The sequence below is a fragment of the Antechinus flavipes genome, chromosome 3 (genome assembly GCF_016432865.1).
Source record: "Antechinus flavipes isolate AdamAnt ecotype Samford, QLD, Australia chromosome 3, AdamAnt_v2, whole genome shotgun sequence".
NCBI classification, from domain to species: Eukaryota; Metazoa; Chordata; class Mammalia; order Dasyuromorphia; family Dasyuridae; genus Antechinus; species Antechinus flavipes.
The window spans coordinates 628,026,393-628,048,402 of NC_067400.1; the positions used below are offsets into that span (position 1 = coordinate 628,026,393).

Here is a 22,010-nt window from a genome sequence, read left to right on the forward strand (position 1 = left end):
TATCAAAATGTGCATACCCTTTGATCCAGCAGTGTTTCTATTGGGCTTATACCCCAAAGAGATACTAAAAAAGGGAAAGGGACCTGTATGTACCAAAATGTTTGTAGCAGCCCTGTTTGTAGTGGCTAGAAACTGGAAAATGAATGGATGCCCATCAATTGGAGAATGGTTGGGTAAATTGTGGTATATGAATGTTATGGAATATTATTGCTCTGTAAGGAATGACCAGCAGGATGAATACAGAGAGACTTGGAGAGACCTACATGAACTGATGCTAAGTGAAATGAGCAGAACCAGGAGATCATTATAAACTTCGACAATGATAATTGTATGAGGATGTATTCTGATAGAAGTGGATTTCTTTGACAAAGAGACCTAACTGAGTTTCAATGGATAAATGATGGACAGAAACAGCTGATAATCTTAATGTTTTTATGACTAATAGCTTCCTGGTATTCTCCTACCTACCTGACTAGTTAGTTCTCTGTGTCTTTGATGAATCGTTATTCAGACCATGCCTAGTAAACTTACTATTCTATATGTATCTCTCATAACCATCTTCTGTTCTCCCTTTGTAATATTTCACTTGGTAATGTCATCAGCTACTAAAGTTCTTATCATCTGCATGCTGATGATTTTTTTTTTAAATTTTTTATTTAATAATTACATTATATTGACACTCGTTTCTGTTCCGATTTTTTTCCCCTCCCTCCCTCCACCCCTCCCCTAGATGGCAAGCAGTCCTTTATATGTTGGATATGTTGCAAGTATATCCTAGATACAATATATGTTTGCAGAACCGAACAGTTCTCTTGTTGCGTAGGGAGAATTGGATTCAGAAGGTATAAATAATCCGGGAAGAAAAACAAAAATGCAGATAGTTTACATTCGTTTCCCAGTGTTCTTTCTTTGGGTGTAGCTGCTTTTGTCCGTCATTTATCAATTGAAACTCAGGTCTCTTTGTCAAAGAAATCCACTTCCATCAAAATATGTCCTCATACAATATCGTTGTCGAAGTGTATAATGATCTCCTGGTTCTGCTCATTTCACTTAGCATCAGTTCATGTAAGTCTCGCCAGTCCTCTCTGTATTCATCCTGCTGGTCATTTCTTACAGAACAATAATATTCCATAACATTCATATACCACAATTTACCCAGCCATTCTCCAATTGATGGGCATCCATTCATTTTCCAGTTTCTAGCCACTACAAACAGGGCTGCTACAAACATTTTGGCACATACAGGTCCCTTTCCCTTCTTTAGTATTTCTTTGGGATATAAGCCCAATAGAAACACTGCTGGATCAAAGGGTATGCACAATTTGATAATTTTTTGGGCATAATTCCAGATTGCTCTCCAGAATGGTTGGATTCGTTCACAACTCCACCAACAATGCATTAGTGTCCCAGTTTTCCCGCATCCCCTCCAACATTCATCATTATTTTTTCCTGTCATCTTAGCCAATCTGACAGGTGTGTAGTGGTATCTCAGAGTTGTCTTAATTTGCATTTCTCTGATCAATAATGATTTGGAACACTCTTTCATATGAGTGGTAATAGTTTCAATCTCATCCTCTGAAAATTGTCTGTTCATATCCTTTGACCATTTATCAATTGGAGAATGGCTTGATTTCTTATAAATTTGAGTCAGTTCTCTATATATTTTGGAAATGAGGCCTTTATCAGAACCTTTAACTGTGAAAATGTTTTCCCAGTTTGTTGCTTCCCTTCTAATCTTGTTTGCATTAGTTTTATTTGTACAAAGGCTTTTTAATTTGATGTAATCGAAATTTTCTATTCTGTGATCAGTAATGGTCTCTAGTTCATCTTTGGTCACAAATTTCTTTCTCCTCCACAAGTCTGAGAGATAAACTATTCTATGTTCCTCTAATTTATTTATAATCTCGTTCTTTATGCCTAGGTCATAGACCCATTTTGATCTTATCTTGGTATATGGTGTTAAGTGTGGGTCCATGCCTAATTTCTGCCATACTAATTTCCAATTATCCCAGCAGTTTTTATCAAATAATGAATTCTTTTCCCAGAAGTTAGGGGCTTTGGGTTTGTCAAACACTAGATTGCTATAATTGACTATTCTGTCTTGTGAGCCTAGCCTTTTCCACTGATCCACTAATCTATTTCTTAGCCAATACCAAATGGTTTTGGTGACTGCTGCTTTATAATATAATTTTAGATCAGGTACAGCTAGGCCACCTTCATTTGATTTTTTTTTCATTAATTCCCTTGAGATTCTCGACTTTTTATTGTTCCATATGAATTTTGTTGTTATTTTTTCTAGATCAATAAAATATTTTCTTGGAAGTCTGATTGGTATAGCACTAAATAAATAGATTAGTTTAGGGAGTATTGTCATCTTTATTATGTTCGCTCGGCCGATCCAAGAGCACTTAATATTTTTCCAATTATTTAAGTCTGACTTTATTTGTGTGGAGACTTTTTTATAATTTTGCTCATATAATTCCTGACTTTCCTTTGGTAGATAGATTCCCAAATATTTTATGGTATCAACAGTTATTCTGAATGGAATTTCTCTTTGTATCTCTTGCTGTTGGGTTTTGTTGGTGATGTATAAAAATGCTGAGGATTTATGGGGATTTATTTTGTAGCCAGCTACTTTGCTAAAATTATGAATTATTTCCAATAGCTTTTTGGTAGAATCTCTGGGGTTCTCTAGGTATACCATCATATCATCTGCAAAGAGTGATAGTTTGGTTTCCTCATTGCCTACTCTAATTCCTTTTATATCTTTCTCGACTCTTATTGCCGAGGCTAGTGTTTCTAATACGATATTAAATAATAATGGTGATAGTGGGCAACCTTGCTTCACTCCAGATCTTACTGGGAAAGGTTCCAGTTTTTCCCCATTGCATATGATGCTTACTGATGGTTTTAAATATATGCTCCTGACTATTTTAAGGAAAAGTCCATTTATTCCTATGCTCTCAAGTGTTTTTATTAGGAATGGATGTTGGATTTTATCAAATGCTTTTTCTGCATCTATTGAGATGATCATATGGTTTTTGTTTGTTTGGTTATTGATATAGTCAATTATGCTAATAGTTTTCCTAATATTGAACCAGCCCTGCATTCCTGGTATAAATCCTACTTGGTCATAGTGTATTATCCTGGTGATGATTTTCTGTAATCTTTTTGCTAATATTTTATTTAAGATTTTAGCATCAATATTCATTAGGGAGATTGGTCTATAATTTTCTTTCTCTGTTTTCAGCCTACCTGGTTTAGGTATCAGTACCATATCTGTGTCATAAAAGGAGTTTGGTAGGACTCCTTCAATCCCTATTTTTTCAAATAGTTTATATAACATTGGAGTTAATTGTTCTTTAAATGTTTGGTAGAATTCACATGTAAATCCATCTGGTCCTGGGGATTTTTTCTTAGGGAGTTGATTGATAGTTTGTTCTATTTCTTTTTCTGAGATGGGACTGTTTAGGATATTTACTTCTTCCTCTGTTAGTTTGGGCAAGCTGTATTTTTGGAGGTATTTTTCTATTTCATTTAAGTTGTCGAATTTATTGGCATAAAGTTGGGCAAAGTAACTCCTAATTATTGCTCTAATTTCCTCTTCGTTAGTGGTGAGTTCTCCCTTTTCATTTTTAAGACTAACAATTTGATTTTCCTCTTTCCTTTTTTTAATCAGATTTACTAAGGGTTTGTCTATTTTGTTGGTTTTTTCATAGAACCAACTCTTAGTTTTATTAATCAATTCAATAGTTTTTTTACTTTCAATTTTATTGATCTCACCTTTTAGTTTTAGAATTTCAAGTTTAGTGTTTGACTGGGGGTTTTTAATTTGTTCCTTTTCTAGCATTTTTAATTGCAAACCCAATTCATTGACCTTCTCTTTCTCTATTTTATACAAATAGGCCTCTAGAGATATGAAATTTCCCCTTATTACCGCTTTGGCTGCATCCCATACATTTTGGTATGATGTCTCATTATTATCGTTTTCTTGGGTGAAGTTATTAATTATGTCTATGATTTGCTGTTTCACCCAATCATTCTTTAGTATGAGATTATTTAGTTTCCAATTATTTTTTGGTCTACTTCCCCTGCTTTTTTGTTGAATGTAATTTTCATTGCATCGTGGTCTGAAAAGGATGCATTTACTATTTCTGCCTTACTGCATTTGAGTTTGAGGTTTTTATGTCCTAATATATGGTCAATTTTTGTATAGGTTCCATGAACTGCTGAAAAGAAAGTGTATTCCTTTCTGTCTCCATTACATTTTCTCCAGAGATCTATCATATCTAACTTTTCTAGTATTCTATTTACCTCTTTGACTTCTTTCTTATTTATTTTGTGGTTTGATTTATCTAATTCTGAGAGTGCAAGGTTAAGATCTCCCACTATTATAGTTTTACTGTCTATTTCTTCTTGCAGCTCTCTTAGTTTCTCTTTTAAGAATTTAGATGCTACCCCACTTGGTGCATATATATTTAATATAGATAGTGCTTCATTATCCATGCTACCCTTTAGCAAGATATAGTGTCCTTCCTTATCTCTTTTAATTAGGTCAATTTTTGCTTTAGCTTGATCTGAGATCAGGATGGCTACCCCTGCTTTTTTGACTTCACCTGAAGCATAGTAGATTTTGCTCCAACCTTTTACCTTTAACCTGCATGTATCTCCCCGCTTCAGGTGTGTTTCCTGTAAACAACATATTGTAGGATTCTGGCTTTTAATCCATTCTGCTAACCGCTTCCTCTTTATGGGGGAGTTTACCCCGTTCACGTTTATGGTTAGAATGACCAATTCTGTATTACTTGCCATCTTGTTAACCCCGGTTTATGCTTTCCTCCCTTCTTTCCCCTTTCCCCCCCTTCCAAGTATTAAGCTTGTGAGCACCCCTTGCTTCTCACAGCCCTCCCTTTTTAGTGTCCCTCCCCCCGCCTTAGAGTTCCTCCCCCTATCTTACCCCTTTCCCTCCCAGTTCCCGTATTCCCTTCCGCTTAGCTTATTCCTTCCCTTTCACTTTTCCCTTCTCACTTTTCAATGAGATGGGAGAAGTTTCACCATAGATTGAATATGTCTTAAGATTTTTCACTTAAAGCCAATTCTGAAGGCAGTAAGATACCCACTATATTCATCCCCCTCCATTCTTTCTCTCAGATATAATAGGTTTCCTATGCCTCTTCATGAGATGTACTACCCCCACTTTACCCTTTTTCTGGTACAATGTCCTTTCCACATCAATTTCTAGAACAAGGTATACATGTATTCTTTATACATCTATATAGTCAAAATATAGTTCCCAAGATTAATCTTTACCTTTTTAGATTTCTCTTGAGTTCTATATTTGTAGATCAAACTTTTTGTTAAGTTCTGGTTTTTTCATCAGAAATAGATGAAATTCGCTTACTTCGTTGAATGTCCATCTTCTTCCCTGGAAAAAGATGCTCATTCTCGCTGGGTAAGTTATTTTTGGTTGCATACCAAGTTCCTTAGCCTTTCGGAATATCATATTCCAGGCCCTTCGATCTTTTAATGTGGATGCTGCCAGATCCTGGGTGATCCTTATTGTGGCTCCTTGATACTTGAATTGGGTTTTTCTAGCCGCTTGCAATATTTTTTCTTTCATCTGAGGGTTCTGGCATTTGGCCACTATATTCCTTGGTGTTTTGATTTTAGGATCCCTTTCAGTGGGTGATCGATGAATCCTTTCAATGTTTATTTTTTCCTCTGTTCCTATGACTTCTGGGCAGTTCTCTTTGATAATTTCCTGGAAGACAGTGTCCAGGCTCTTTTTTTCATCATGTTTTTCTGGGAGTCCAATGATTCTCAGATTGTCTCTCCTGGATCTGTTTTCCAGGTCTGTTGTCTTCCCCAGAAGGTATTTCACATTTTTCTCCATTGTTTGATTTTTTTGGATTTGCTTGACTGATTCTTCTTGTCTCCTCGAGTCATTCAATTCCACTTGTTCAATTCTGATTTTCAGTTTTTAAAAATCTTTCTCTAATTGTCCAATTGAGTTCTTTTGTTCTGTGGAATTTTTTTCCATTTCGCCAATTTTGTTTTTTAGAGAGCTGTTTTCTGTTTCCAGTTCACTAATCCTATTTTTCAAGGATTTTACTTCTTTATCCACTCTCTCTTTAACTTTCTCCAGGCTCTTTTGCCAAGCCTCCTCTCCTTTTCCCAAGCCTCACTCTGCTTTCCCCATTTTTCTTCTAGCTCCCTTGTGAGAGCCTTTTTAATCACTTCTATGAGGTTCATCTGTGCTGAGGAACAGACAATCTCCTCCTTTGGGGATTCACCTGGGGACTGCCTGTTTTTAGTCTCCTCAGGATTTAGAGTCTGCTCTCTATCTGTGTAGAAGCTGTCAAGGGTTAAAGTCCTCTTCAGCTTCTTGCTCATTCTGTCTATTAATCAGAGACAAACTACCAAAGAAAAACAGAAAAAACTGGAGTCTTTCTTTGGGGGGGGGGGGCTGGGTGTGTTATCGAGCTTCCTCTACAGACTGCAGGGGGCAGCAGTGAGGCACTAGCAGGACTGTGCTGCGCCTGCGCTCTGAGATCCCAAAGCGTGCTGAGTCACTGAGGGGGGGAAGGAGGGGGCGGCCAGGTCCTGAGAGACTCCAGCTGTTTGGGGTTGTATTCTTCAGCCCCGGTGTTTTTAGCTTCTCTGCTGGGCTGTTGACTTGCTGCCGGAGGAAAGTATCCAAACCTGTAGCGAAGCTCTCCCCGCAGAGACGGCTACGATCACTCTCCACCCCCTCTCCAGTCTGCTCCTGTGCCCTCACTGCTACTGCCTGCCGCCTGCGCCCGATCTAAAACCGTCCCAGCCCTCCAGTAAAGACAGACCTTTCTTGGCGGATCTCAAGGATGGCTTCTCTTGGTAACTATTTGTGGGTTTTTTTCAGTCAAGCATTGATTCAGAGGCTTTTAATGAAATGGATAGTGAGAGAAAGCGTGGAGCTTATGCAGCTGTGAGCCTCCTCTCCGCCATCTTAACCGGAACAATTTAAATGTACTTTCAAAAGTTAGCTTACTCTCCATAGCTCCTGATTTATTTTTCCTTCACATCACCCCAGAATCTCCCTCTAAAAAGGTTGTTTTGAAAAATTATAAAAAAATAAAATAAATAAAAAGGTTGCCTTAAGCTTGTTTAGTTGATGGAGACTGGAATCAGTGAAGGTAAGATCTCAACAAAAACCCATTTCCTTCCTACCAGTCCAGTATCTAGAAGGTACATGAGGAGTGGGAGAGTAGAGGAGTATAGATAGACTTAGCAGAATTTACTATAGACACTATGGAAGCCAAGCTCTTCTCTGAGGCAAGGAGCAAGTAGCATTGAGTATCTTTACCTTTGGGTTTTGTTCAGGCTTTTTGTTACCCTGAGCAGGCCTTTATTGCATTTGGGTGAGGTTGAATAGCTTGTTCAATTTCCAAACAAATTGCCAAAACACAGGTGACCCGTGCAGACAGAATAATAAAATTATGACCATCAGTCCTTCTTTTCACTCCATCATGCCCCTCAATAATGTTTTAACCCCATCATGCTCCCTGAGTGCTCCTTCTATCCTCCATGATGCCTCCTGAGTTCTTCTTTTATCCTCCATCATGCCCCTTTTATCCTCCATCATGCCCCCTCACTCCCACTCACATACCGGGTTTTTATGTTGTGCTGCCTCAGCTCTCCTCCGTGGCACTGCTCTCAGTGGCGCCAGCAAGCAAATCACTGGGGAAGAACAGGATGATGCGCTCACTGCTGCAGCTCTGATTGGATGCAGCTCGGAGTGCGGCGTGTGTTTCACCTGGGAGTGTGGGGGAGAAATGGTGCATACAGAGGGTACCGTAATGTAGCGTGCAGCACAGGGGTCACCTTTACTACAGTAGCGATCTCAATAGGGCTTATTTTCGGGGGTGGGCTTATTTTAGAGGAATCTTACATAGTAAGGGGAGGGATAGGTCTTATTATCGGGGAAACATGGTAAGTAGAGGAGTTAGGGTTAAATAAGTATCTTTAAAAATCATCAGCATGCAGATGATAAGAACTTTAGTAGCTGATGACATTACCAAGTGAAATATTACAAAGGGAGAACAGAAGAGCAGTTATGAGAGATACATATAGAATAGCAAGGTTTACTAGGCATAGTCTGAATAAAGATTCATCAAAGGACACAGAGAACTAACTAGTCAGGTAGGTAGGAGGAATACCAGGAAGCTATTAGTCATAAAAACATTAAGATTATCAAGAAGAAGTTCATATACAATGTCAAAAGTTTATAGATATCAATAAGGATTGAGAAAAGTCCATCCGATGTGCTAATTAGAAAATTGTTGAAACTCATTTTTGTATTATAGACTTTTACTCAAACCAATCTACAAAGTGTTCCCAGACAAGGACCCCAGATTAATGAAAAGGAAGTCAATTGGGAAAGAGAACCTTTGTTAATGCAAAAAAACTCAATCCTAAACCTAGGATTCTGGACTCTGAGTTTCATCCACAAACTGAATTTTGTTTTGTACCCTGAGTTCTCCTCTGTACAAGCAGGGGAAATGCCCTTACTTAGTAAAAAGAAAAGCCTGGGAAAGAACTAAGGACTTCCTGTTCCCTTAATGTAGCTCAAGCTTTTGAGGCTTATGACAGAGAATATAATAAATACTTACATGATGTCTAACACTGGGACTGGAGAACAGTAAACCATTCCTTTCTGTCTCCCTTTCTCTTGTACTCCTTGGGCCAAAGCAGCTTCAAGAACACAAAAAAGGATGAGGAGAAAGGAAACCTTAAGAGCAAGCAAGGAAGTAAGAGGTAAGAAAGAAAAACTCAGAAGATGCCCCAGTATGGAAACAGGGATCTCATCAAAAGGAAAAGAATAGTTCATTAAAATAAGCTCTCCCCTGAAAATAATCCCTCTTGTGTTTTTCTCTCCAAAAAAAAAAATAATAAGACAGTGTCTTATTATCGGGGAAACATGGTACTGCTAGTCTCACATCTCCACTTGCCTGGAGGACAGAATGCCCAATTGACATCTTAAATTTGACATGTCCCAAACTGGCCCTATTATTTTTCCCTCAATACCTTTCCCTCTTCCAAACTTCCATATTATTTTTGAGGATACCAGCATTTTTCTAGTTACTCAAGTTCAAAAATTAGGTTGCATGCTCTGTACTGTTATGAATGAAAAACTCTGAAGACAGAGTTTCTGGGTAATTAATAATTAATTCATTAGACTGACAAAAAAACCAATATATTGATAGCCAGTGATTTCTCTTAGTAATCAAAGACAAAATTATGAAGATCCCCGCATGGCTCACAAAGTTTGAAAAAGGAGCTATTTCAGTGACAGGTGATAATTATCAGTCCAGATTAGTTAACAGTTAAAAAGGAAATGGACATATTAATGAAGTGGGCTAAAAGTCTTCAGCTCCTCCTCCTTATATTTATCCACGAGACTCAGCTGGCTCCAGAAATCTGGAAAAAAGAAATCCATCTCTACTCCATCTCACCCTAAATTGTAATGGACAATTTCAAGGATAGAAGATCATTTCTCTGCTGCAAAAAGACACCTAGTCTTTACACTTTAAATAAAAGTAAGCTCTTTTAATTAGGTGGGATCATGCATAAAATTGAGGAGCATGTATCCTGAGGATTTGAGTAATCTCTTCTATCAGCAATATCCATCAGAGATTGATTGAAATATCTGTAAGAACTGGTCCCTGGATGATGAAATACCAAGGAAAAACCTCCATTCCAATTTAATAATTTCTCTCAGTAGCAATATTTTCTCAGCCTTCATATCCAAGTTGCAGTTCAGATGAGACTGACAGACTTTGCTTTTATAACATCTGTTCTCTATAAACTCCTTTCCTTCTAATACTGCCAACACTCTAATCACCTTACACGTGGATCAATATAATAATGTGGCTTCTTGGTCTTTCTCCACTCTAGTTCATCTTCCAATCAGTTAGTAATATTTTCTTCCTAAAGCACAAGTCTTATCACATCTCTCTCCTACTCAATAGAATCCATATATTTCCTAAGATCTTCTGGATCAAATATGAAGTCTCCTCTTTTTCATTCCAAGGCCATTTTATTTTCCCTTTCTTGCTATTCCAGTTTTCTTGCACCTTATGGTGCATCCTTTTACAGGTATTCTATGATTCTGCCGTATTGGCCCCCTGACACTTTCTCAAACAAGACAGACATTCAATTTCCTGACTCTGGGCATTTTTACCATATGATCCCCATTCCTGGAGTTATTTTTTCTTCTCATCTGTGCCTTATTCCTTCACTCAATTCCTTCAAATTCCCAAAAAATCCCACTATCAGATGGAAATGTACCAGAATTATCTGATGCCTTTCCTGATCTCCCTTAATTTTGGTCTCTTCCCTTTGTTGCATGTCTCCCATTCATCCTATAGGAAGATTTTTTTTTTGTTAGCATATAGTTGTTTGCATCTCCCTTATTAGACTTTTAGCTCCTTGAGAGCAAGAATAGCCTTTTGCTTTTCTTCACATTCCCAACTCTTAGCAAAGTGTCTGGTACACATTAATTGCTGAGAAAAGTATTAATTGAATGACTCACTGACAAAATTGTTTCTAAGATACATTCTACTTCTAAATTAATAAGATTATCCTCATACTTGGGATAGATGTTTCTATTATTTATCATGGCGGTCTTGCTGCTAATACATATTATGAATACCATAATGCAAGATTATAACATATGTGATGATATATTGTCCCAGGAAACATTTGGTTGTTATAGCTTCATAGAAAACCTTTGGTTAAGTCTTTCATCTAGCTCCAATTTTCTTTTCTTTCTTTTTTTTTTTTGTATTCTGATTTATTTTGCAGCAAGAAAGTCAAGATGGATACAATTCATTTTTATCAGTATTGATCCTTCTACTCATTATTTCATAAGTGTCCTACTTTTAGACTCATAGGGCATAGATTTATACTTTCTAAAACCTTTCCAGATTTTAGCACATTTGGCTGCATTGTTCATCATTTTCTTGTTCTCATCATAGAAACAAGTTATTGGACAATGATGAGGGACATCTTGTATTTTCTTTATTCTATGGCTTGCCATGACCAAAGAAAGGACCTTATTTGAACACTGCTCACAGAAGTGCAATCAACTAGAAGTTGTGTTCAGCTCCCAAAGATGAAGAGAACCCAGAATCACTTCTTCATCTCAATAAAAATGAGTTATCATATAGAAAAAATAATAGAATGTTATGTATGTATAAGCTTTGCATTTCCTTCATGTTACTATTTGATGAGAGATTTTTTTTGTGAAGCCCTTAGCACAGTGATTGGAAAATGGCAGATACTATGTGAATGCTAGCTCCTATTATTGTTATTAATTATTACTGTTGTCCTTGTCAATGCATAATTATTTTGATTATTGCTTTTCCATATCTTCTGTCATTCTATTTTCATCCTTTTACAATGTAGAAAATATGTATACTATCACTTTTCCTCTATACATTGCTTTTGGAATATTCCATTCTTAATAGATCTTAACCTAATTGAGGCAAAAATTGTCTTTTTTTTAAATTTGCATCACTAGCACCTGGCATATAATTTGCATTTAACAAATGCTTGTCTATTACCTAATTTGTTCTTCATGTTTTTATTTTTTTAATAGAAGAATGATATTCTTTTAGAATAATATGCCAAAATTTATAGATTATGATATTGATGTATTTTGGTTGCTTTGGGATTTAATTAAAATTAATCAGCTATTGATATTCTGGGGCCAGACAAGAACTTTTCCTCTGCTTAAAGTTATTTCATTTGGTTGGATAAATTTTGTAATTTCAAACCTATTTTCAACTTAAAATTAAAAACATTTTTCATATGTTTTTATTGAAATTTTAAAAGTGTAAATAAAATATTTACATATACATACACAGATACACATACACATGCCAGGTGATAAATTTCATCATTTTTAAAGATTAAGTTGATAGATTCTTATTAATAGCATAATTTATAGCATTTTAAAGCTTGCCAACCAATTGTCATATTTTCTCATTTAATCCCCATCAAAATATTGTAAAAAAGCTACTACTGTCATGTAATTTAAAGCAAGATGCATCTGACATTGAGAGAAGTGCACTGTGTTGACTTGGTGTGATAATTTCTCATTTAAGGTGTAATTAATTATTTTATTCAAAATTTTCACCTTTTAATATTGCATTGTGAAAAGATTTGTACTATATTACATTTTGAAATTGAACTTGTGAATTCCTTCTTCTAGCATATAGCATCAAAAGCACCAAAGGATAAAAAAAGGATTTGGAATGGAAGATGGACTCCTGGTGTCATATCTATGTTATTTCAAAATAATTTGCTAACTTTCACATCCTTGAAACCAGGGAAAAACACAGAAAATACAACCACTGGTTTAAACTCAGTGGTTTAAGTACAATTATATGAAAATTCAACCAAATCCACAAGTTGTTCTTTGCTTCCCTAAAAGGATCCACAGTCTCTTCAGTAATACTCTTAAAAACCTAAATAAATCTCTTCATTTTCCTGTAGGATTTCCCAGCACTGACTGGTTCTTCCCAAGATTTCAAGAAAACAATGCATAGAGATTTGGTACTGGGCAGTGTCTTCCTTATTCAGATGGCAGTTGGGATTCTTGGCATTTTTTTTCCTCCTGAGTCTTTTCACCTTCACTTTCCTTATCGGTCACAAGCTGAGGACCATAGAGTGCCTTTTTGCCCACTTAGCCTTGGCCAACTCAAAAGTGTTTCTCTCCAAGCGAATCCCTCTAATGATTATATGTTTGCGTGTTAAAAATTTCTTTGGTCCTTTTGGATGTAAACTCATTGTTTATCTTTATAATATATCCCGGAGCATTTTCCTCAACATCACCTGCCTTTTGAGTGGTTTTCAGGTCATCACTATAAGTCCGAGTAACTCCAGGTGGGCAGAATTCAAAACCCAAGCCCCAAACTATATTGTCCCTTCTTGCTTCTTCTGCTGGTGCTTCTCCCTGCTGGTCAATTTTACTTTTCTTGGAACTATGCATAAAGCAAGATATATGACTAATGATACAAGGATGTGGTATCTGGGATACTGGTCAATGTTCTCTCCTATCTCTTTCAATGTCTCACTTTTTACAATTGTCTTTTCTTTTCTTTTCTTTTTTTTAAATTTTTATTTAATAATTACTTTATATAGACAGAATCCATGCCAGGGTAATTTTTTTTTTACAACATTATCCTTTGCACTCGTTTCTGTTCCAATTTTTTTCTCCTCCCTCCCTCCACCCCCTCCCCTAGATGGCAAGCAGTCCTTTATATGTTGGATATGTTGCAGTATATCCTAGATACAATATATGTGTGCAGAACCGAACAGTTCTCTTGTTGCATAGGGAGAATTGGATTCAGAAGGTATAAATAACCCGGGAAGAAAAACAAAAATGCAGATAATTCACATTCGTTTCCCAGTGTTCTTTCTTTGGGTGTAGCTGCTTTTGTCCATCATTTATCCATTGAAACTCAGTTAGGTCTCCAGCAGGACGAATACAGAGAGTCTTGGAGAGACCTACATGGACTGATGCTAAGTGAGATGAGCAGAACCAGGAGATCATTATACACTTCGACAACGATATTGTATGAGGATGTATTCTGATGGAAGTGGATTTCTCTGACAAAGAGACTTAACTGAGTTTCATTGGATAAATGATGGACAGAAACAGCTACTCCCAAAGAAGGAATAGTGGGAAATGAATGTGAACTATTTGATTTTTGATTTTCTTCCCGAGTTATTTTTACCTTCTGAATCCAATTCTCCCTGTGCAGCGGGAGAACTGTTCGGTTCTGCAAATATGTATTGTATCTAGGATATACTGCAACATATTTAACATATATAGGACTGCTTGCCATCTTGGGGGGGGGAGGAGAGAGGGAGGGGAAAAAACGAAACATAAGTGATTGCAAGGGATAATGCTGTGTAAAAATTATCCTGGCATGGATTCTGTCAATACAAAGTTATTATTAAATAAAATTAAATTAAAAAAATAATAATAAAAAAAGAAAAATATATATATATATATATATATAAAAAAAGAAACTCAGTTAGGTCTCTTTGTCAAAGAAATCACCTTCCATCAAAATATGTCTTCATACAATACCGTTGTCGAAGTGTATAATGATCTCCTGGTTTTGCTCATTTCACTTAGCATCAGTTCATGTAAGTCTCACCAGTCCTCTCTGTATTCATCCTGCTGGTCATTTCTTACTGAACAATAATATCCCATAACATTCATATACCACAATTTACCCAGCCATTCTCCAATTGATGGGCATTCATTCATTTTCCAGTTTCTAGCCACTACAAACAGGGCTGCTACAAACATTTTGGCACATACAGGTCCCTTTCCCTTCTTTAGTATTTTGTTGGGATATAAGCCCAATACAAACACTGCTGGATCAAAGGGTATGCACAATTTGATAAATTTTTGGGCATAATTCCAGATTGCTCTCCAGCATGGTTGGATTCGTTCACAGCTCCACCAACAATGCATCAGTGTCCCAGTTTTCCCGCATCCCCTCCAACATTCATCATTATTTTTTCCTGTCATCTTAGTCAATATGACAGGTGTGTAGTGGTATCTCAGAGTTGTCTTAATTTGCATTTCTCTGATCAATAATGATTTGGAACACTTTCATATGAGTGGTAATAGTTTCAATTTCATCCTCTGAAAATTGTCTGTTCATATCCTTTGACCATTTATCAGCAATTGTCTTTTCTATTCCTGATATTATATGTGTGGGATTCATGATCTGGGCTGATGCCTTTTTAGTGCTTCTCCTACACAGACACCATCAGCAAGTCCAACATATTCATAGCTCACATCTCTCTCCCAGAACTTTCCCTGAGAAAAGAGCCACTCTTGGTATTCTCCTACTAGTGAGCATATATGCCTCCTTTTATTCTATTTATTCTGGTTTGTCATTTTATCTCTTTAACAGTAACAAATCTAATCAATGGATCCTGGCCATTTCAGAACTCATGGCAGCGTGGTTCCCAGCCATTAGCCCTTTTGTGCTGATCTTCGGTGACTCCCAAATCCTCAAATATTGGGATGCTTTGTGGCATGGAACACATTTCTATCTGCTTTGCCACATTAAATCCATATATACCTCCTCCCTGAATTCTGCCCTAACAAAATAGCAAGCAAATAATTTCAGAAGCTGGTGGGAAAGGAGCAAGAACACCGGATTCTAAGAATTGTGGGACCTAATACTAGGGAAAAAATCCCTTTTTGTTCATGCATTCAAACACTTTCCTCTTTTAGAAAACAAAGATATTTGATGAGCTGAAAGACTTTTGAGCATTTATAAAAACAAACAAAGAAGAACTCAGTACAAGATTCAGAAGAAATATAAGGAAAATATTAAACATTAATCATAAGTCACTCATTGAGGTCAAACTATTTATTTGTGAGATCTGAACATGTTAGCAGTACTCAAAACTTATTGTTACTAAGATAGTTGGAAAAAAGTTTAAGGCTGATATGGATGGAATATGTCTATGAGAGAATAAGTCTAAGACACAAAATTAGGCAGGAAAAATTGAAAAGAGTAATTATCTCATAAAAATAATGCACGGAGGAAGACTTAATACAAAGAAAGCAGGTGAGAGTAGAGGGTTGGTAATGATGGAAACGTTTTCTCATTTGGGTTGAAGAGGAAACAACATCTGGAGAAGTTTAGAAATCAACTTCTAGAGAAATGAGAAAGCTAAAAACAGATTGGGGGAGGGTGTATAGAGGTCTATATATAGAAGTGTATAGATTAAAAGGTTGTGTAGATGAACAGGAGGAGGGTGAAAGGAAGAGGATAAGGGAGACTTTCATATGGATGGGTAAAATAAAGAGTAAGAAGGTAAGGGGAGAAGAAAAGATTATAGGGGTAAGGTAAAAATAAAGATTCAAAAGGAAAATAGTGATTAAAAATAAGATAGCAGGGAAATTCACAAATAGTAATTATCACATTGAATGTGAATGGGATGATCTCATAAAATAGAAATGGATAGCAGAATGAATTAAAAATTAGAACCCAACAATATGTTGTTTACAAAAAACACATTTAAGAATGGTAGGAATCAAATAAGATAGGGAGAAGTAAGAAAGTTTCCTGAGATCCTCCCAGTTTCCCTTTGGGGGAAAAAAAAAGGATCCTCTTATGGATTCTAGAATGACAGAATCTACCAAAAAAAAAAAAAAAACCAACAACAAAATAATTGTCCAGCTTAAGATAAGTTAGAAGAACTTCAGGAAAGGTCTGCCTCACTTGGGTAAAAGGGGATTGCAGCCTACTGAAGGCAGTGTCTGGGCAAGGCAGCTGGAGGCAGTACAGATCACCAGTCTCGGACTCAGTTTTGACTCAACAGGCTAGTGGCAAAGCAGCCTATCCCTAAGGCTTCTAGCCCCAGTACAGAAAGAAAATGGTCATTTCCGGAAGCAAGGGTATAACAGTCATGTCCAGTCTGGGTCACTCTAATGCAATGGAGAAGACTCAGTCCCAGAGGCCTGGTAGAAAAACCCAGTGACAAGACCCCTAATCTTCAGCAAAAGAAGCTTGGAACAGCGGCTGCTGCACACCAGGAGCAGAACTTAGGTTAAAAAAAATCAGCAAAAAAACAAAAAAGAATCCTGATCATGGGAAGCTACTATGACAACATGGAAGATCAAAACACAACTCAGAAAAGGACAAAAATATCAAAATACTTACATTCAAAGTATCAAAGGGTAATATGAATTGATCTCAAGTCCAAAAATCCTTGAAAGGGATTTTAAAAATTAAAAGAGACAGAGGAAAAAATGGGAAAAGAAATGAGAGTCATGAAAGACAATTATGAAAAAAGTAAACAGCTTGGAAAAGGAAGTACAAAAATTGATCAAAGAAAATAACTCCTTCAAAAATAAAATTGGCTAAGAGGGGGAAAAAATCAACTGAAGAAAACAACTCTTTAAAAATAGAATTGGCCAAATAGAAAAGGAGATATATGACCGTATAAATTAATTTCTTAAAAATTAGAATTGGGCTAGTGGAAACGAATGCCTCAAGAAGACATCAAGAAAGATTCAAATAAAATGAAAAGAATGAAAAAATAGAAGAAAGTTATACTTTCTCACCTCTAACACCTCACTGGAAGAACAAGTGACCTTGAAAAATGACCCAGGAGCTTATACCCCAAAGAGATACTAAAAAAGGGAAAGGGACCTGTATGTGCCAAAATGTTTGTAGCAGCCCTGTTTGTAGTGGCTAGAAACTGGAAAATGAATGGATGCCATCAATTGGAGAATGGCTGGGTAAATTGTGGTATATGAATGTTATGGAATATTATTGTTCTATAAGAAATGACCAACAGGATGAATACAGAGAGGCTTGGAGAGACCTACATGGACTGATGCTAAGTGAGATGAGCAGAACCAGGAGATCATTATACACTTCGACAACGATACTGTATGTGGATGTATTCTGATGGAAGATGATTTCTATGACAAAGAGACCTGAGTTTCAATGGATAAATGATGGACAGAAACAGATTACACCCAAAGAAGGAACACTGGGAAACGAATGTGAACTATTTGCATTTTTGATTTTCTTCCCGAGTTATTTTTACCTTCTGAATCCAATTCTCCCTGTGCAACAGGAGAACTGTTCGGTTCTGCAAATATGTATTGTATCTAGGATATACTGCAACATGTTTAGCATATATAGGACTGCTTGCCATCCTGGGGGGGGGGGAGGAGGGAGGGAGGGGAAAAAAACGAAACATAAGTGATTGCAAGGGATAATGTCGTGTAGAAATTATCCTGGCATGGATTCTGTCAATGCGAAGTTATTATTAAATAAAATAAAATTTATTATAAAAAAAAAAAAAAAAAAAAAAAAGAATGAGATTCCTTCAATGTTGTCATTGCCCCCAGCTCTAGATTTCCAATTCAATGAGACCATTTAAGTTCCAGCCACTAGGAGTGATCCTGGACTAATTTTCACTTCACTAGAGGGTGCAGGTACTCAATAGAAATCAGGTCCAGATCTCCACTTACGTTGGAGCCAAGTAGGGAGTGGTCCTGGGCTAATCTTAATGAAACCACTTAACTGCCCCGAAGGGCTGGCCTCTGTCAGAGGAGAGTTTCAGAGCTCACCCCAATCAGTATCAAGGCTATTTCTTTTTTATTTTATTTCATCTGGATTATCTTCTATCAGGAACTTCTCTTTGTATTATGGATGGATAATTTTGACAGGATTCCTTTGCTTGCATTATTATAATCTAAATGAAAAGGGTAGAAAGAATGAGAACTTTTCAGATGAATGATTCAACTATTTCTTATGATATTATTGTATCTCTCTTCTTTATTCTATTGTGTGTCTGTGTGTCTGTGTGTCTGTGTGTGTGTGTGTCTGTGTGTGTGTGTGTGTGTGTGTGTGTCTGTGTGTGTGTGTGTGTGTGTGTAGATAGAGGAACAAAGAGAGACAGAGAGGAGAGATAGTGAGAAACAAAGTGACAGGGACACAGACACACACATGCACAGAGATAGAAAGCCAAAGACATAGAGAGAAAGAGTCAGAGAGAATAAGAGACAAGCAAAAATCAACAGAGAAGCAGGCAGAGAGACAGATGGACACTCTTTCTTCTTCTGTAGAAATTTATTTTTTTTGAAATGTTAGAAAAATGTTTATTTAAGAAAATTCAAAACTTGATACAGAGAACACACAGAGAATTTTAAAATTTAAAAGAGCAACCCTAAAAATTGGTATGTTGCCAGAGTGTTCTAAAAACCATGTGAAAGCAGCATACACGGAGGATAGCTATTCTTGGGATGATTCCTAAGATCTGACTTGTAGCACAGTGGTATTAGTAATGTTTCTTTTCTCTTTGTGGTTTGGTGGACCTTTATGTACCTCCTTTATGATATGAAATAAGAAATCCTGTTTTCCAAAAATATATTCCAAAAACCTTGGTGGTATTTTGGTTCCTGTTTAAACCTCATGAACTCTAAAGCAAAGGAGGATACAGCTTGAACACCTTCAATAATGATCAGCTAATTTAGTTAAAATAATGGATATTACTTTCCCAAACATCTCATCACAGATTTACCTATGTTGTGTTTAATTTACATAGGGGCCAGGAGGAGTAAGCTAGAATCATTGTCACTCTCATCCAGCGGCTCAGGTTTCCGGGCCCTACGATTTGGCTTAGTTGGGGAGAAAGCTATGCTTTCATCTTCCAGATCATCATCATCATCTTCATCATCTTCCATATCAATTTCGCTGTCCTCTGAATCTTCATCATCATCAGTTTCTCCACCTTGCATTGTACCCACGATGCGTTTGTTGGGTCTTCCTTGCATCAAAACTTCCATGGCTGTTCGTGGCTTTGATAATCGTCTCTCTTCCATTTCACTGTCAGATTCATCATCTTCTTGGATGTCTATGTCTGAATCATCATTACTTCCACTCTTAAGAAGTCGCTTTTCTTCTTCCTTAAGTTTATTCCGCATTAGACGTAAAGTATTTTCAGCTTCCTCAAATCTTTCCTGCTCCATTCTATGATGATCCTCAAGTTGTTGTTCTAGGTAGGCCAGATTTCGAAATTTTTCCAGATATATGTCATATTGCTTCTGCAATTCCTCCTCAATCTTCTCATATTCATCCATAAAGGCTGGTCTGACACTCTGCAGAGTTTGTAGGCGCTTTCGGTTTCTTTCAAGTTCTAATTTTCTTTTTTCAATTTTGGCTTCTAAGTTTGCTTCATCCGAGGCCACATTGTTGAGCAAATCTTTAGTTTTCTGAACTTGTGCCAAAATATCTTTAACTGCAATCCTCATCACTTTTTCAGTCTCATTTATCTCCAGTGGTCTGGCAATTGCTTCTGTTCTCAACTCCCGCAGCTCCACTTCTTTGCCAAGTAAATCATAGAGAGATGCTCCTTTTGATGTAATTTCAGAAGCAAGCTGCCTAGCTGCTTTCAAATCTGCAATCTTTGAGCCAAGATCAAATTTGAATTTGCTGATATCTTCTTCTCCTATTTCAGAACCTTCCATTCCTTTAGTTTTCATGGCATTATAAAGGACTGATGTGATTTTCAATAGTTCTTTTACTGCATAGCCATCTGCTTGATACAGTTTCTTAGTGTTAAGTTTTATATGGGCTTTGGTGGCCATGAATTGTGCAATTGCCTTAATGAAGAAAACTCGATCCTGCTCTGTCTCAACATCAGAAGAAATGTCAGTCTGAGGCTCATACCTCTTTACAAGCCAGAGAAGCACTTCAGATACAAGCCCAAAGTTTGGTGTGCAAAAATTCTCCATAGAGATGTGTCGGGGATATCTGAGAGCCCTCATCATTTCTGTAAAATTCCTTAGGTCACGGAAAGACATGGCTGGTGATCTCGTCAGTGACCTCGGTTGGCCCCTAAAATAACGCGATCCGGAACCTTGGTTTTTAGCGACCCTCCATCGAGCCGGGAAGAAGGTGGTTTGGCTCGGGCGGTTACTATGGCAACTTCTTCTGTAGAAATTTATGATGTTAAAAAGTATCATGACTGTATTTTCACTTAAGTATCATCTCTTAAATGTAAATTTTCAAATTGTAATTCTGTGTTTTTTCGATGTTTCATAATCTAAAATATCTTAATGTGTTTTTTTATTCGCAATTTTCCTTCTATAAGTAACCATACATCCAGATTTCTCTCTTTTCCTTTATTCCCTTTCTCTTTCCCCATCTGTTTCTATCTTTTCCTCATTTTTTCTTTGCCTGAGTAAATAGTGGTGCTATGTCTAGATGACTTTTTAAGTATTTAAGTATTTGCGCTCTGCTCACTACAAAAAAAAATTCAAGAAATATAATCAAGTTGATCATGATTTGTTTTAATTTCTCAAAATTGTCTTCTAGGATAATGTTGGAAAACTGCTTCTTTCCTTCCTCTCTTTCTTCCTTCTTCCCTGTTTCTTTCTTTCCTCATTCTTTCTTCCTTTCTTTCTTCCCTCTTTCCTTTTTTGTTTCTTGCATCTTTCTCTGAGAACATTTCTTTCTTCCCTCCCTCCTTCCTGCTTTCTTTCCTTTCCTCCCTCCAACTTTCCTTCCTCTTTTCCTTCCTTTCCTTCCTTCTTTTCCCTTCATCCTTCCCCATTTCTCTTCTTGCCTTCCTCCTTATCTGCTTCTCTACTTTCCTCCCTTCCTTCCCTCCCTCTTTAATCCCGCAATATCTCCATCCTTTACTCTCTCTTCCCTCCCTCCTTTTTCTCTCCTTTTTGTTCCTTCTTTCCTTCCTCCCTTTTTATATTTCTTGCATCTGTCTCTTAAAACATTTCTACTTTAGTCAGTGAGAAACTTGTTTTCCTTGATTTAGTTCTAGGTATTGTCTTCTTCACACAGACAGGAGCTGGAATGCTGGGAAACGCCTTTCTCCTTTGTCGTTATACCATCACTTTCTATAATGACAACAGGATGCGGTCCATAGACTCCATTCTCTTCCACTTGTCTCTGGCCAACTCCATTGTGCTCATTTCCAGCGGAGTCCCTCAGACAATGCTTGGTTTGGGGATGAAAATTTTCCTGGATCATGTTGGCTGTTTTTCCTCCACCGAGTGGCCGTAATGTTTCTCTCACTATCACTTGCTTTCTGAGTGGGTTTTAGATTATCACCATCAGTCCCTTTATTTTTTCCATTTGGTCAAAACTCAAAGCTCAAGACTCAAATTACATTGCTCCCTTTTGCTTTTTTTGCTGGATGCTACACTTTCTAATAAATGTCTATATATTTGCAAATATTCAGAAGTTTACAGAAAGAAGTAACAACACGAGGCTATGGAATATTGGATTCTGTTCACAGTTTGCTCCAGCATCATTCAAAGTCTCTGTATTTATAATTTTGTTCTCTATTCCTGATTTCCTTGGTGGGATTTATGGTCATAGCCAGTAGCTATCTGGTGCTTGTCCTGCAAAGACACCATCGACAAGTCCAGCTCCAGCCATTTGCCAAGA

At 37.0% G+C, this 22,010-nt stretch overlaps 5 protein-coding genes across 5 annotated transcripts in view; 2 read left to right on the top strand and 3 right to left on the bottom strand.

Annotated features, from left to right (window-relative positions):
• LOC127557646 (uncharacterized) overlaps positions 1-22,010 on the top strand; it is a 370,654-nt gene that overhangs the window by 196,149 nt on the left and 152,495 nt on the right. The window lies entirely within an intron of this gene.
• Positions 1-22,010, top strand: part of LOC127556669 (uncharacterized) — a 170,406-nt gene that overhangs the window by 31,172 nt on the left and 117,224 nt on the right. The gene's annotated exons all lie outside the window — the stretch shown is intronic.
• LOC127556679 (uncharacterized) overlaps positions 1-22,010 on the bottom strand; it is a 346,970-nt gene that overhangs the window by 15,123 nt on the left and 309,837 nt on the right. The gene's annotated exons all lie outside the window — the stretch shown is intronic.
• LOC127556670 (clusterin-associated protein 1-like) overlaps positions 1-22,010 on the bottom strand; it is a 161,743-nt gene that overhangs the window by 7,174 nt on the left and 132,559 nt on the right. The window lies entirely within an intron of this gene.
• Positions 19,139-20,525, bottom strand: LOC127553465 (clusterin-associated protein 1-like). Its single transcript, XM_051984181.1, has one exon. It carries the CDS (start codon positions 20,402-20,404, stop codon positions 19,139-19,141), a length of 1,266 nt encoding a protein of 421 aa, XP_051840141.1. The 5' UTR covers positions 20,405-20,525.